General features: G+C 33.9%; 1 protein-coding gene across 1 annotated transcript; it reads right to left on the bottom strand.

Annotated features, from left to right (window-relative positions):
- Positions 1 to 7,120: 7,120 nt before the first annotated feature.
- Positions 7,121 to 9,680, bottom strand: LOC110264374 (uncharacterized). The gene is made up of 6 exons (XM_021106323.2): positions 9,116 to 9,680; positions 8,774 to 9,021; positions 8,401 to 8,604; positions 8,218 to 8,310; positions 8,000 to 8,107; positions 7,121 to 7,507 (listed from the first exon to the last, which is right to left on the bottom strand). The coding sequence occupies exons 1-6, from the start codon at positions 9,678 to 9,680 to the stop codon at positions 7,121 to 7,123; spliced, it is 1,605 nt and encodes a 534-aa protein (XP_020961982.2).
- Positions 9,681 to 15,757: the final 6,077 nt, after the last annotated feature.

Here is a 15,757-nt window from a genome sequence, read left to right as displayed (position 1 = left end):
CCCCTACCACGAGCCCTCTGCCTCTTGCCCTCCTTCGTGGCGACTCTGGCGGCAGTTCTTGACGGCGATGGCAGTAGGGGTGGCAGAAAAAACCACCACCATCGCGCCTCCTCCTCCCCGCAACCTCCTCTTTCCTCGAAGCTCAACGTCGGCATGAATCTGAGGCGACGGCAACAGCACATGGCAGCACAGCTCTGTGCGGTGGGTCGCGCTCCTCCTCGCGTGACAGAGGCTTGACTGATGGCTCCAGGAACGGGACGACAAAGGTGGTGATGGCACGACCCTCCACGCGCGGCAATCTGGCGGCGCGGCGTGGCGGGTTGGACAGCGGCGGCCACACGGCGTGCGACGACGGTAACCCCTTGACCGGCGCATCTCCTTCTCTTCCTCTCCTCCCGCCGCAGCTCCCTGTCTCTCCCTCCACAGATCCCTTCCCCTGCTTTTCCCTTCCCCCTTCATTTGTTTTCTTTCTCCCTTTCAACCTGTTGTCTCTGCGTGTGTGTGTGTGTCTAGGGTAGAGAGGGGCAGCAGCTGCTGCTGCTGTAGCATTAGGGAACTGGGTGAAACGAGTCGGGTTAGGGTTTTCAAGGTTAGGGTTTCATTTTCAAAAATTAGGGTTATAGTTACTTTTGTAATTTCAAATGAAAATAGGGACAATATAGTAGTAACTAGAAATGAATTTTAACCCAACAATAATAATGTATAAAAATACTATTTGCTCATCAATTTCACAAATTATTCTCAATAAAATGACCCAACCAAATAATTAGAAATAATATACTTAATTTCTTCATTTTCCAAAATAGCAGTATTAATATTTAAAATATTAATTACTTAGTCCAAATCATATAAAATTCTTATTATTTCATAACTATCAACTTTATAATTTAAATATAGATAATAATCCAATAATTATAAAATTGGATAATAATCATAACTTATTTCAAATTCAATAAATCAAAACTTGCCTTAATTATCTTTAATAAAATAATTTCTGAAATTAAGGCTATAAATAACTATATGATTTGAGACTTGATCATAATAGGACTTTTCAAAAGTTCTGGGTATTACAATATAGAAAGCATACATAAATTGCTATATTTTTTTTATTATATTATACAACTTAAAATTATAGTATCATGTTATTATTAATTCTAGATACTTGCTATAATTATATTAAATTTAATTATGACTCTAAATAAATAAAATAGATAACATTCAATATTATTTTATTCTTTTTATATTCAATATTTACTGTAAATATAAAAAGTAAAATAATTAATGAAAAAATTATGAGCAGAAAATAAAACATATTAATTAAAATTTAATTTGTTATCTAATTAATCTTGTGTCCATACGATATAACTTTACGAAAATGTTATGAATCACAACCTTTTTTATTCTACAAAAAAAAAAAAACTATATGTAGCCTTTAGTAGTACAAAAATAATTATAAGAATTAATTATTTATATTGATATTAATCACAATTAATTATTGATACCCTAATTTTTTTAAAATATATTTTACCTTTTTAAAATATAATGCATATACCGTGTAGACCTTTTTATTATATTATTATTATTATTATTATTATTATTATTATTATTATTATCCACTAATTGATATCGAATTAAATGGGTCACTATTAATGTATGCATCAACTATCTTCTAACAAAATTATTACACTTGAATGAGAATTAGAACTATATCAATTGATATAATTAGAATGATTAAAAATATCGATGATTGATAAGTAGTTTAATAACACATTGAATATTGATTTGATATAATTATAATGAAGATATTTTCTTAAATTAATATAATCATGCATTATTCATGAACTAATTGTAATGTAATTAGAATAAATTTATTTGAGAGAAAAAAAAAAGAGTTCATGTGTAATTTTTAGAAATTATAATAATTTTTTTATTTATATATACATATGTATTAATTTTGTTAAATAATTATATATATATATATATATATATATATATATTACGGTAGTTTTTTTAATATATATACATATACATAAATAATTCTATACATATACATAAATAAAAAAATATATAAATTATATTTTGTTAAACTCCATGTTGCCGGTTATTAAAAATATTTAAATTACATATATTAATTATTTTTTGTTATAATTATTTCGTTTTATATATATGATTATTTTTTATTCTATAATTGTGCAATAATTTTTTATTTTTTATATCCATATATATTCCTCAATTTCGACCCCATTCATACGCATATTAACAGTTTTTTTTAATAGTGATGTTTTAATTTTTCGTTTTCTTTTTTTTCACGTATCTTTTCTTTTTTTTCTAAATAGTGACGTTTTAATATTTTTTTAAATACATTTTTCTTAATAATTTTATTATTAATCTGAAATATAAAATGAGAAAAAAAAGGTGATACATATATCCAAGAAAAAAAATAAACTTAAAAATAAAAAAAAAAAGAAGAAGAAATTTTATATTAGAAAATATAAAAATAATATATTAAAAAAGAATAGTCGTAATATATAAATTGAGTCAACAATTTAAATTTCTCTAAAACTAATTTAATCAAATACCAATATTAGAAATAAATTACTTAAATAATATTTAATCTATTCTAGTCCCTAAACACGTATAGATTAGAGTAATTTTCGTAACGACAACTAACTGAAACCACATCGTAAGTTTGAACATTTAGTATTCATGCAAATTCAGACCATTCCCTTGTTCTTTGAAAACCTTCTGTATCTTTGATAGAGTTGAATCGCAATTCCTTTTATGGAAAAAGAGTTACAGAGGTGGCTTTGATGTGTGGGAGACCAAAATTTGGAAGTCACTATTTGTATTTGAGTGTGACACCAAATAAATCTTAAAGGCCAAATAAAATAGTACCTCAGGTTTTATTCTCATTTAATTTTAAATCAAAAGTAATAATGACTTATTTAATTCAGGATTTATGATAATAAATGAGATGACTATTATATAAGTCATTTAATGTAAAATAGCTTAATTTGCGATTAAAATTATTATATGTATTGTCCATAAATAGAATAGAAAATAATAATTTCGTTACAAAATAATTATTCAATTTGAATTACAATTAATTGAATGATAGAAATTATAATAAATTGTATGATATTTTTAGTTTTTTATTTATTATTTATTAATTTATTATAATTAATTTTGCAATATTTATTATACGTTATTCTTCTTACAAATTAATACAATCAATTAATTGATATCAATTATCAATAATTAAAAATGCACGTCTCAATTTTTTGTTAAAGTAGAATAAAATAAAATACATAAATTGAGTAGATATAAATCTGAAAATTATAAAATTTTATTAACAAATCAAATAAATTAGTACCATAAAATTAAATTTAATGTCTATTTTAAAAATAATTACTGATCTTTTATTCTTTTAATTATTAATAATTTAAATAAAGTAATACCCTATATCTTATTTTGTTATCTATTTTAAGTAATTACTAACATTCTATTTTTCTAATTATTTTCTTGTCTTATTTATCATTTATGCTTTCAATCAATTATATTAATAAATAAATAAACTAAATTAACTCCGATTATACTTAGACTATTCAAAAATTCAACATAATCTTTTTAATTTGGAATTAACTACTAACGATAGAAAATAAAAAAATTTAGAGTAATTTAATATTATGAACATTAATTATTATTGTGAAATAACCTAAAATCATAATGCAATTTATTTTTAAAGAAATAATCAAGTATTATTGTTAATTATGAAATAACCTAAAATCATAATGCATTTTATTTATAAAGAAACAATCATCCATTGATATCTATAAATAGAAACTATCGTCAAAATATTTTGATTAAAAATATGAGGGGTTAATTACTATTCATTATTAATAATATATCGATTATATCAAAAAGTAAAAATATAATTATCTGCATTTATACCATTAGAAGAATTACCATCATGAGTAAAATTTTGTCAAAAAAAAAAAAGAATAAAATTTCTTACATAGTAAATTTAAAAAATAAATATCGTTAAGTAATTATGCTTTTTTTAATAAATAGTAAAAAATTAAATATCATAAACTATATTCTTTTAAAAGTAACCTTTTTAAATTATGTTTGACATGGTTTATTTGTATATCATTTAAATTGATATTATTTTTAATTACAATAATCATTTATCCTTAATAATTATTGTTAGAATTTAATAATTTTTCACGCCTTACAATAATTATCTATAAAAAAACATATATATTCTGAAAAAATTATTAAATAAATTTATTCTTTTTGCCCTATTTTCACATTAAAAATTTTTTTGTTCTGTCTTTTTTAATTGCTATTATGTTATTAGAATTGTTAAATAATATTAAAGAAATTCTTTAAAAATAGAAATAGCGATGGCACCTTGAATAATTAATTCAATAGAATTAAATTTAAACAAATAAGATGATTCAATCAATTATACAAATAATAACATATTTATAAATATTAATAATGAAAATAGTCTCACTAATGTAAATGATCAATACAATAATATATGAAAAAAGTAAAAAACAACTAATTACATAATTGCATAATTTTCAAGATCCTATATAGTTGAATCTAATGGACAAATAAAAAAATATCTATATGATAATGTCCTAATATTTTAGCATACTATAAATCATATTATAAATTTATATATCATATTATAATTTTAAGTCAACTCCTTAAACACATTATAACATAAACCATCTAAAAAGATACACCAAATTAACAAATATCACATGAGTCACAACATACACTCTAAATTATCACGATATTTCAAATAAAAAGAGCATCAATACAGAAAAATCAATGAATATAACAAAAATAAAGAGCAACAAAGAGACACACAAAAAAAATAATAAAGAGAATCAATAAAAATATTAACATATAAACCACATACACGAACAATGTATATATTCATTGTGAATCACAAAAAAAAAGATCATATATATATGAATGGAAGTATCACTACAACATTTTCAGGTTGAGGCAACATTTAAAAAGTGTTGCCTAAAGGCTGACAAAAAGTTGCTTTTGATCAATGGCAACACTTTTGGGCCTAAGGCAACGTTTTTGGTCGACGTTGCATATGCAGCCGTTGCCTTAGATCAAGGCAACACTTTTTTGTTTCAAAAGCAACGCTTTTGAGAGCAACACTTGGTAAGTGTTGCCTTTGGTTGAAAAACAACAACACTTCAAAGGTGTGTTTGAGACAACACTTTTGCAGTGTTGTCTCTTCTCTCGTATTTTGGTCACTACTAAAAAGTGTTGCCTATTTGCAATAAAATGCAACTCTTTTACGTGTTGCTTATAAGTTGAAATTTGCAATCCTTTGAAGTGTTGTCTATTTGCAATAAAATGCAACTCTTTTACGTGTTGCTTATAAGTTGGAATTTGCAATCCTTTGAAGTGTTGCCTATTAGTTTTGAATATGCAACCCTTTAAAGTATTGCCTTTTCTTTTGGATATGCAACCTATACAAGTGTTGCCTTTTCTTTTGGATATGCAACCATCAAGTGTTGTCTAATATTCAAAATATGCAACTAATAAAAGGGTTGCCTTTTTGATAAAAATAAAAATTATTTTTGTAATAAAAATATAAAAAAATAAAATTTACAATAAAATTTTTTGTTCATACATGTGTAATTATTTTAATTAATAAATAAATTTGTGCACAATAAAAAATAATTATAAAAGAGACAAAATAACTAATAATAAAATTCTAATTAAAATAGATATTAAAAAGTTCAATTAGTATTTCAAATACATGTTCATCAATAATTCTCAACAAAATAATAAAATTTTTGTCTAACAATAATTGTCATAACAAAATAGTAATTAATATTTATCAAAAATATGTCAATCTACTTGCATATTTTTTATCTATGCTTGACTTTGTTGGAACAATCTGATAGTGTGTGGATCCAAAATCAGTGCCAAATGAAAGCTTTTCGGTAACATCAGAGTAATGGTATGATGAACTCAAAATCCTCTTGCCTCCACTGAGTCCAATAACTACTGCAGTAGCCATTGTTATACTCCCCTAATAACTATGTACGAGTAACATCAAACTTCCCTATTAAGGCAATAATTCTTAACCTGTGTCAGTTGAAAATACAGGTGTCAGAAAACTCCCAAATTGTTCTAAGTTCTAACCATATGATTATCCATAAAATAGCAAAACAACACTAATAGAATAAAATCAAAGGAACAAAATAATTCAGGATCCATATACTTTAATTTTTTAGTGTAGAATCCATTGAAACAACTTATAAAGTTACAACATATAAAAGCGGAAGTTCCCAAATGAAAACAGACACATAAATGAATTGGGGTTTAGTTAAAGTTGCATTTAAAAAAAAATTGAAACATAAAAGGTGCAATAATGGAAAATGATGCATGGTATGTGTTTAATGAAGTACCTGAGTAAACTGAGAAAGAGAAATGCAATTCAGATAATGATGATTGCTCCAAAAAGGTATTAGCTTAGTAGTTCTTATGTAGAATCATAGAATCAAAAGGAACAAGCTCACAGGAAGAGACTTCACTCACATAACTGTTTGGTGTGGAAGGAAATAACGTTGCTGCTATATTAGATTTTTCTCTTTTATTTTTTAATGATTATTCTTTTATTATCACTATCATATAAAATTAATTAATTTATGTTTGAGAGAAAGCAACAGAGAAATAAATGACTGAAACATAATTTTGAAGGGGAAAAAATGAAAAGATAAAGATATGAAACAACTCCCTTGACAATTTCTGCCATTCCTGCGAATGAAACAGCAGTTACTAGAGTCTGTTGCAGTGACAACACGTATCACTCCCCAACATAGCCACATTATTTCAGCAATGAAGAAAAAAATTTCTTCCTCACAGTAGCACAACGCTACAAAAATAAGTAATTAAAAAGAAAAAAGAAAAAAAGATGATTGATTAAAAATAGCAAGAGTGTATTGCAGAAGCCACCATGAAGTAAGATGGCAGAAGACAAAGAAAGCAAAGGCCAAAAATGTTGATAGTCCATTCCTAATAAATGATAAATCACAAAAATTACTGCAAATTTTTTGGTTATACCTAGTCATCATTTTGGATCACGAGTTGATGAGGAAGGACGATCATTGCCATTCAGACATTGCTTACTATTTATATCATGTGTTGATTCCTTGGCTCGTAATAAAGACAGTGCTTCATCAATATTTGTGCCAAGAGAACTCTGTTGCAAGAGAAGCCTCACAAGATCCTCCAAACTTTGGACTCTATCTTTTGTCTCATGAAATTCAGTTTTCATTGAACTTATAGTCTCTGTATGTTGTTGCTTAATTTTAGCAATCTCCCGTTCTTTCTGTAGAGATGTTTTTGTGATTGTCCTCCCATAACATCGAACTCTTTCTGGCTGTTCTTTGCAAAATACTGCAGCAAATGATTTCTCGGGAGTGTCTCCAGCTTCTTGGTGGCTCTTAAGTTTATCCTATTAAAAGAAAACATAACAATTTTAGCTTGTTCCACTCACTGATTCTCATGCTTCTTTCCAAACACAGCCTAAAAGTAAAGGTGTTATGTTATGGCTATTTCCTCGGTTCAAGAAGAAGCATAGCAAGAATGTGATGATGAGTTCCCCAAACAGAACTGAATCTGAGGAAGTTTCTCAAGTTCTTAAGGACATGTGAATAGTTTCAATTGAGAAACTCAAGAGGGAGTTAATGGAAGCAAATGAGAGTAGGGATGCAGCATTAATGGAGCTTTGATCCTCAATACATGGAAGATATGGTTAATGATAGGCAGAGATCTCAGGGTCCAAATAGGGTTAAGATCATGGTGAATCCAGGATTTTATGTTCAGGATAGGATCTTAAGTTTTATACAGGACAATCTGACTTAAAATGATACTGTAAATTAAGGCAGTTATACTTCAGATCAATTTGTAAATTAAGGCAGTTCTACTTCAACTTATTATGACTTACAATAACAGCTTGTGTTCCTGAATCAAGCTCTTTTCCTTTTCGTCCAGTTCGAGTTGCAACAAACACATCAACCTGTGATGGGTCTTCTTTGTTCTCATTCATTTCACGCTACAAGTAAGGGAAAAGAGTATTAAAAATGGCCAAAAATAATATTTATCTAGTTTTAAGATGGTCATTATACAACAAGAAAAAAACTTATAAAAAATCAAAATTATTACCATTTCATTACGCACTCTTGCAAAACTTATAGGTCCCATTCGATGTTGATGTTGTTGCTTTTTACGATTTTCAGAATTTAAACGAGATAGAACCTATACCCAACAAAATTAAAGGGAGTTATATATAATAAACCAAAAGCATAAAAAAGACAAAGAAACAGAATTATTTATTCTACAACTCACCTTAACAGAAGGAATACTCCAATATGCAATTAACTTTCGAAATTGAACTTCTGGAATATCTAAAGGGCGATTTTTCAGCATATCTTCAATGTTGTTATATATCTCAAAATGCTTTCCCTTGATTCTTGTTTTGTAACCTTTCCAAGCTTCTCGAACACCAGTCATCACCCACTCTTTCCCCTCTTTTGGAAGAATGAACTTTGACTACGAAAAAGTACAAAACAAAATTTGTAAATGACAATTCAAGAACACTAAAAACAAAGACAACTGCAGCATAAAACAGCAGCTATATATTTTCACAAAACTATAGCTAAGCCATACGAAATTGAAAATTTTCATATCATAAAAAATAGATGAGAAATAAAACACTTACGTTAATATATTTCCATATGCGCTTTTTGACGTTGAGGGGCACAGCTTTCCAACTAGTGTACATCAATGTTATGAAATCACTATTCCTTCCCCTTGTTCCAATAAAGTAAGTTAAATCCTTCACTCTTCTTGGAGTTGGTCCCACTACTTGTCCTTCATAAAAAGTCACCTCTTCTCTTTCTTCCCAACTTCTTGCATGGATTTTAGCACACCTTGTTTTTTCTCGTGTCCTTCTAGTCTTTGGAGTATCTATAAATATGTATAATTTAACCATTTAAATAAATTATATAGCTATACATGCTAATGAATAAGTAAAATCATAATTATGTATAAAGTACAGCACCTTTAACATTGTTAGTTTCCATAAGGTGATTGTCATCACCATGAAGAACTGCATCTTCATATTCACCAACATAGTCCTCATCATCCGAGAAATCATCATCATCATCATCATCATCATCATCTCCAACTTCATTAGCATTTGCTCCACTATGTTCCTCCTCTCCTTCCATATGAATCCCATTTGTCTCCAAAAATGTATCAAGTGTCATGGCTTGACAACTTGATTTTGTATTTATCTTCCTAAGATTTTGTTGCTTTTCTTGAATAGATCTTTCGTTTTCAGCACTTGATTCAAAATCGTCATCTTCTCTTTCCAAATGAATCCCATGTGTCTCCAAAAATTTATCCATACCCATGGTTGGACGCTTTTTAAGATTTTCTGGTTCTTCTTCACTAGCTACAATTTTTTGGTTCTGCGTACTTTTCATTCTTTTGGAAATTGGGACTTCTTTTTGAGTGCTTTGCTTAGAAGGCATAGGAGTCACCCTCTTTTGTCCATGACCACCAGCCATCATGGGAGAGATAAAATGCTGCTTCTTATGAATTTCTGCTGTATTTTTCTGCATGAATTCCTTGTTGCTTTGATACTGTTTTACCAGTCTTCTCCGCTTTGGAGTAGTTCTTGTTTCCAATGTATTTCTGAAATAAAACAAAATAAACCTATTCTATTAGAACCTTAAAAATAAAAAGGAAATAAAATTAATCAGTTATGCTATAGCTGCTGTATGTTAATTGTTCCGAGGGTTACCTGAAACTGGAGGTCGATCTCGGACGAGATCTTCTGTGCTGGTCGGTGCTGACATGTCCGGCTGGTGAGTGGCGGCCGGAGCTGTCGTATCCGACTTGTTGCTCTAGCTGCACTGCTGATCCTTCGTCACCAGAGGGTGGGGGGTACCTGCAAGAGACTCCGATGCTTAAGTTAGCATGGGTATTAAGCAGGTTTTTAGTAGAATCAGAGTATGAGTTATACATGGGTACTCCAGTGTATTTATAATAGTGTGGGATGACCTTCTTAGATAGATAAGTTAGTTATCTTACTTATCTTTATCTTTTGGTGAGGTCAGCTTATCTTCAATGGAACCGTCCTTAGCTCTATAGGCTTGGGCTGCCTTTGGATCTGGGTCGTATTCCTTGAGTTGGGCCCTTTTTTGGGCTTTTCTGTCGATTTGGCCGACCTCTTTTAGGAAGAGGTCAGATAGTCTGACCTGAAGAGGTCGGTCGCTTTGTCGCCAATCATCCCGGGTCGGACAGCTCGACCCAGGGTATGAACAGTGCCCCTGCTTGAGCTCGGTCTTCTTTTTTGAGGTCGAGTCCTTGACTTCGGTCCTTCTCTAGTGAATGCCGAACTCAAGCATTTAGTCGATTCCTTTCTTTGTAGAACCTTTTTGAATGTGGAACATTTTCCTCTGACAGCGCGCGCTTTTATATCAGCGCTTTGTTCTTGGGAACATGCGAGGGTTTAATACCTTCATTAATTGGTATTGATTGCCCCGTTTCCCTTGGCTTTATTTTGAATTTTGCAATTTAGAAACAGTTTCTCTTCTTCGTCACCTCCCTTATTTTTCTTTCTTTCTGTTTTTCGCCTAGGGTTCATAGTTTCTCCTTGTGACGCCTGCTTGCTACTGCTTTCTGTGGAAGAGGGGTGATTTTGGATTTCACCTTCCATTTCCTACTTTTGGCGAGTTTTTCCGTTCGAGGGGTGGGTCTTTTGCCTGCCGCTTCTGCTCTTCAGCTTTCTTTTGAGGTTTTCTCCTATTTTTCCAGGTTTGATTTTTCTTCCTTTCTCTTTTCTGTGTCACTTTTTCATGTCTGATTTTGAGAAAGTTTTGATTTTGCTTTGGAGAAAGTTTGGATCTTTCTGCTTTTGCTGTGCCTGATTGCTGTTGTAATGTGTGTTCTAGGAGTTTTCTTCGCCTTTTTGCATGAACCTTTTTGCCTTTTCCTGTTGTTTGATGCTTTTAGGGATTTTGCATGTTATCACCGTTTCTGTTTGTGCTTTTGATGATGGTTTTGTTTGATTCTGAAAAAAGGTTGTGTCTTTGACGATTTCCACTTGGCATGTTTGATGTTGGCAATGCTTTTTACTGATAAACTGTAAAAAGATAGTGGCTTTGATGAATTTTTGTGTTTTTCAAAATGTTTGTTGTTTGAAATCTTCTTTTCTTGTTTGAGAGATGCCGGGATGTAAGCTGTAGATTTTTCCTGAAACCTTGCTTTGTTACTGCCTCCAAAGGATGTCCCAGGACTTTGGTTTGAGTCTTGGGGTTTTCCTTTTCTGTTTGTTCTTCTGTACCATATTAGTCGAGTTGTTTTGCCCTTCGTCCGAGATGTTTTTTAGTAATCCAATCTTCTTTTCTTATTGTAGGATTAGTTGGCCTCATGTCTTCTCGTAATAATATTGTAGAGATGTCTTCTAAAGTTCCCGAGGGGATGTCTGATTGGCTGGACTCCCTTGTCTTAATGTGTGTCTCTATGGTGGACGCTGATTTTTGTGTAGAGCTGAGGAAACGTCATAGGATTTGTGGTAGTAGTGCCCGGGAGAGGGATTATGAGCTTGTAGCGCCTGACTCTGACGAGAGGGTTTGTTTTCCTACTTCGGTCGGGGGGGGGGGAGCGTCCTTTCTTCTATGCCTATGAATATTTCTTCAGCCAGTTGGACATTACTTTTCCATTTACTGCTTTCGAGACCGACTTGTTGTGGTCGTGTAACATTGCCCCATCCCAGCTTCATCCAAATTCCTGGGGTTTTATCAAGATCTTTCAGCTGCTTTGCCAAGAGTTAGGCGTAACACCTTCTCAAACTCTTTTCCTTTATCTTTTTGTTTCTGCCAAGCCTGGTGCCTCTTCCAAAAAGAAAGCTTCCTGGGTTTCTTTCAGGTCTGCCCAGGGTCATAAAGTTTTTGCCATGTACGATGAGTCTTTTAAGGACTTTAAGAATTATTTCTTTAGAGTCCGTGCTGTTGAGGGGTCTGCCCCTTTTTTCTTGATGAGAATGACAAGCCTGCTTTCCCTCTAGAGTGGCAGAAGGATGTGAGAGTGTCTCGTTATACATGGGAGATGCTTGACGAGGTTGAGTGGGCTTTTGTTATTGTTCTTGAAGATTTATGGGGGGAACCACCCCATCTTGATACAAAAAGGTTTCTGAATGACCCGTCCCTGGTTCAAACTGTTTTGGGTACTATCTGACTTGTTTCTGTACTTGTTTCTTAGTTTTGCTTCCTCTTTTGTGATTGTAACCCATTACTGTGGTTGATTCTATTTTTTCAGAGATGTCAAAGAACAATGATTCCATGAAGGCCTTCAAAAAGGCAAGGAAGGCTACTGCTGCTTAAAATATCTCGGCCAAGGCGACGGGAGAGGGGTCTTCTCAAGTTCAGGTGAAGCCGCCCGTGCTGAGTTCTCCTGGGCCGAGGAAGGTGATTCCCACTCCTTGGGTTCGCCTGGCCGTCCCTCCACAGTCTTCCGCTGCTACTTCTGGTGCTCCTCCCAACAAGAAACAAAAAACAATTGAGCCTTTCAACCTTGATGCCCCTGATTTTGATGCGGTCGAGTTCGTAGATCAGCAGATCGGTCCCTACGGTGTCCTCCCTATGGATGATGTATCACTCCTTCGTCATTTGGATTTTGTTCCGAGGGTTACCTGAAGCCATAGGTCGATCTCGGACGAGATCTTCTGCGCTGGTCGGAACCGATGTGTCCGGCGGGTGAATGGTGGCCGGAGCTGGTGTGTCCGACTTGTTTGGACTGAACGTGCTGCTGATCCTTTGTCACCGAAGGGTGGGGGTTACCTGCAAGAGACTCCGATGCTTAAGTTAGCATGGGTATTAAACAGGTGTTATGTAGAATCAGAGTATGAGTTATACCTGGGTGCTCCAGTGTATTTATAATGGTGAGATGTGACCTTTGGATAAGATAAGTTAGTTATCTTATCTTATCTTTATCTTTTGGGTTGAGGTCAGCGTATCTTCAACGGAACCGCCTTTATCTCTATAGGCTTGGGCTGCCTTAGGATTTGAGTCGTGTTCCTCTACCTGGGCCCTTTATTGGGCTCTCTTGTTGACTCGGCCGAGTTCTTTGAGAAGAAGTCGGTCCGCTTGACCTAAAGAGGTCGGTCGCTTATCATCGATCACCCCAGGTTGGATAGCTCGACCCAGGGTATGAACAGTGCCCCTGTTTGAGCTCGGTCTTCTTTGTCGAGGTCGAGTCCTTGACTTCGGTCCTTCTTGTAGCGAAGCCGAACTCAAGCATCTTGTCGACTCCGTTTTGTAGCAGCTTTTGAATGTAGAATGTTTTCCTCTACAAGCGCGCGCTTTTATATTAGCGCTTTTTTGGGAATGCAAGCGGTTTTAATATCCACATTTAATTGGCATTTAATTGCCCCGTTTCCCCTAACTTCTTTATTTTTGAATTTTGCACTCAAGAAACGGTTTCTCTCCTTCGCCTTTTTCGTAACTTCTTCACATTTCTTCTTTCATTCTCTCGCTTTTAACTTTTTTATTTTTCTGAAGCTTCTACCTGGAGTTTGCAGTTTCGTGTTTTAGCCTTGCAACGTTGTTTTGTCACTTTGCTTTTTTCGTGGCAGAAAGGGTGATTCTGGCTTTTGCCTTCTGCTTCCCTGCTTTTCTTCGCAGTTTTCTCTCATTTCACAGGTTCGACTCTTCTTCCTTCCTTCCTCTACGCCATTTTGTGTCTTTTTTGAGAAAGTTTAGATCTTTCTGTCTTTTCGCTGATCACTGTGTGTCTTGTAGTTTCTCCATCTGTTGCTTGATACTTTTAGAACTTTGCATATTTGTAAATGCTTTTGTATTTGAAGCTTTGGAATGATGACTTTGTTTGATTCTGAAAAAAGGTTACGTCTTTGGCCATTTCTGTTTGGTATGTCCGATGTTGGTGCTTGTTCTTTGCTGATGATTTTTTGCTTGATTTCGAAAAAGTTTGCGCTTTTGCTGTTTTTCCGCTTGGCCTTTTTGGAATTTCTGATAAACTGTAGAAATAGTGCTTTTCGCTGATAAATTGTAGGAGGGTGGACCTTTTGCATTTTTGCTTCCTTTGTTTATCTTTCTGGATTTTATTTTGATGAGTGCCGGGATGTAGGCTGTAGAAGTAACTTAAAGACCTTGTTTGTTTACTGCCTCCAAGGGATGCCCCAAGACTTTTTGTCTTGAGTCTTGGGGTTTTCCCTTTTTTGTTTATCCGTCCGTCGAGATGTTTTGCCCCCTGTCCGAGATGTTTTTAAGTAATCCATTCTTCTTTTTCTTTTTGTAGGATTTAATTGACCTCATGTCTTCCCGAAATAACGTTGTAGAGATGCCTTCCCAGGTTCGCGCGGGTATGGCCGATTGGGTGGACTCCATGGTTCTCATGTGTGTCTCGCTGGTTGATTCTGAATTTTGTGCTCAGCTTAGGCAGTTTCATAGTGTCTGTAATAATTCTGGTGATGAGAAGAACTATGAACTTGTCCCTCCCTCTTCTGACGAGAGAGTCTGATTTTCAACTCGGGTCGTTGATGGTCGCCCTTTCTTTTATGCTTATGATTTTTTCTTTGGTCAACTGGGTATCACCCTTCCTTTTACCAAATTTGAAACCGACCTGTTATGGTCTTGTAATGTTGCCCCTTCTCAACTTTACCCCAATTCCTGGGGTTTTATAAAAATTTTCCAATTGTTGTGCAATGGTTTTGGCATTCCTGCTTCCCAATCTCTCTTTTTCTATCTGTTTGTCTTGACTAAGCCCGGCGTGGTAAAAAAGAAGTCAGCTTGGGCCTCCTTTCGTTCTACCTAGGGAAAGAAGGTTTTTTCCATGTTTGACGAGTCGTTCCGTGATTTTAAAAACTATTTTTTCAAAGTCCGAGCTGTTGAAGGAGCTCGGCCCTTTTTTCTGGATGAGAATGACGAACCTGCTTTTCCCTTGGAATGGCAAAAAGACGTGAGGGTCTCCAGGTATTCGTGGGAAATGTTGGATGAGGCTGAGCGAGCCTTTGTGACTGTCTTGGAAGAACGCTGGGGTCAACCTCCCCATCTTGACACAAAGAAATTTTTAACCAATCCTTCTCTTCTTCAAACTGAACTGGGTATCTTGTGTTTCTTTTATTATCTTGTTTATGTTGCTTGTAGCTGTCTTTTCGACTTGTCCGACTTGTAACTGATTTTCTGTTTTATTTGCAGAGGCAATGAAGAATAGTGAATCCATGAAAGCTTTTAAGAGGGCGCAGAGGGCGACTGCTGCCAGAAATGTTGCTGCCAAGGCGGTTGGGGAGGGATCCTCCCAAGTGCGCGAGAAGCCATCAGTGCAGAGTTCCGCCGGGGTGAAGAAGGTGATCCCTACACCCCGAGTTCATTTGGTAGATCTTCACGTCACCTCTGCTGCTCCTTCTGTTGCTCCTCCCAATAAAAAACAAAAGACTGCTGAGCCCTTTGACCTCGATGCTCCTGATTTTAATGCTATTGAATTCGTGGATCAACAAATCGGTCCCTACGGCGCTCTCTCCATGGACGATGTGTCCATCCTCCATCACTTGGAATTTATGGCCCGAAATCATGTGAAAATGGCGTATATGTCGGCTGCCATATATCGGACTGCTCAGAATCTCCCTCTCTACGCTACTAAAGCGTTTATGGAGGAGGCGAAACAAGAGTTTGATCGG

Source organism: Arachis ipaensis, chromosome B7, assembly GCF_059453495.1.
Source record: "Arachis ipaensis isolate K30076 ecotype BB chromosome B7, ASM5945349v1, whole genome shotgun sequence".
In the NCBI taxonomy this organism is placed as follows: Eukaryota; Viridiplantae; Streptophyta; class Magnoliopsida; order Fabales; family Fabaceae; genus Arachis; species Arachis ipaensis.
This window is presented reverse-complemented; position numbering and strand designations above follow the sequence as displayed.

Excerpts from the sequence above, each read along its gene's own strand:
- LOC110264374 (XM_021106323.2), bottom strand. The coding sequence starts at position 9,680 with ATGCAGAAAAATACAGCAGAAATTCATAAGAAGCAGCATTTTATCTCT. Across the intron at positions 8,311-8,400 it reads GGAGTATTCCTTCTGTTAAG|GTTCTATCTCGTTTAAATTC; the intron begins GTGAGTTGTAGA and ends TGTTGGGTATAG. Across the intron at positions 7,508-7,999 it reads CAGGAACACAAGCTGTTATT|GATAAACTTAAGAGCCACCA; the intron begins GTAAGTCATAAT and ends TTCTTTTAATAG.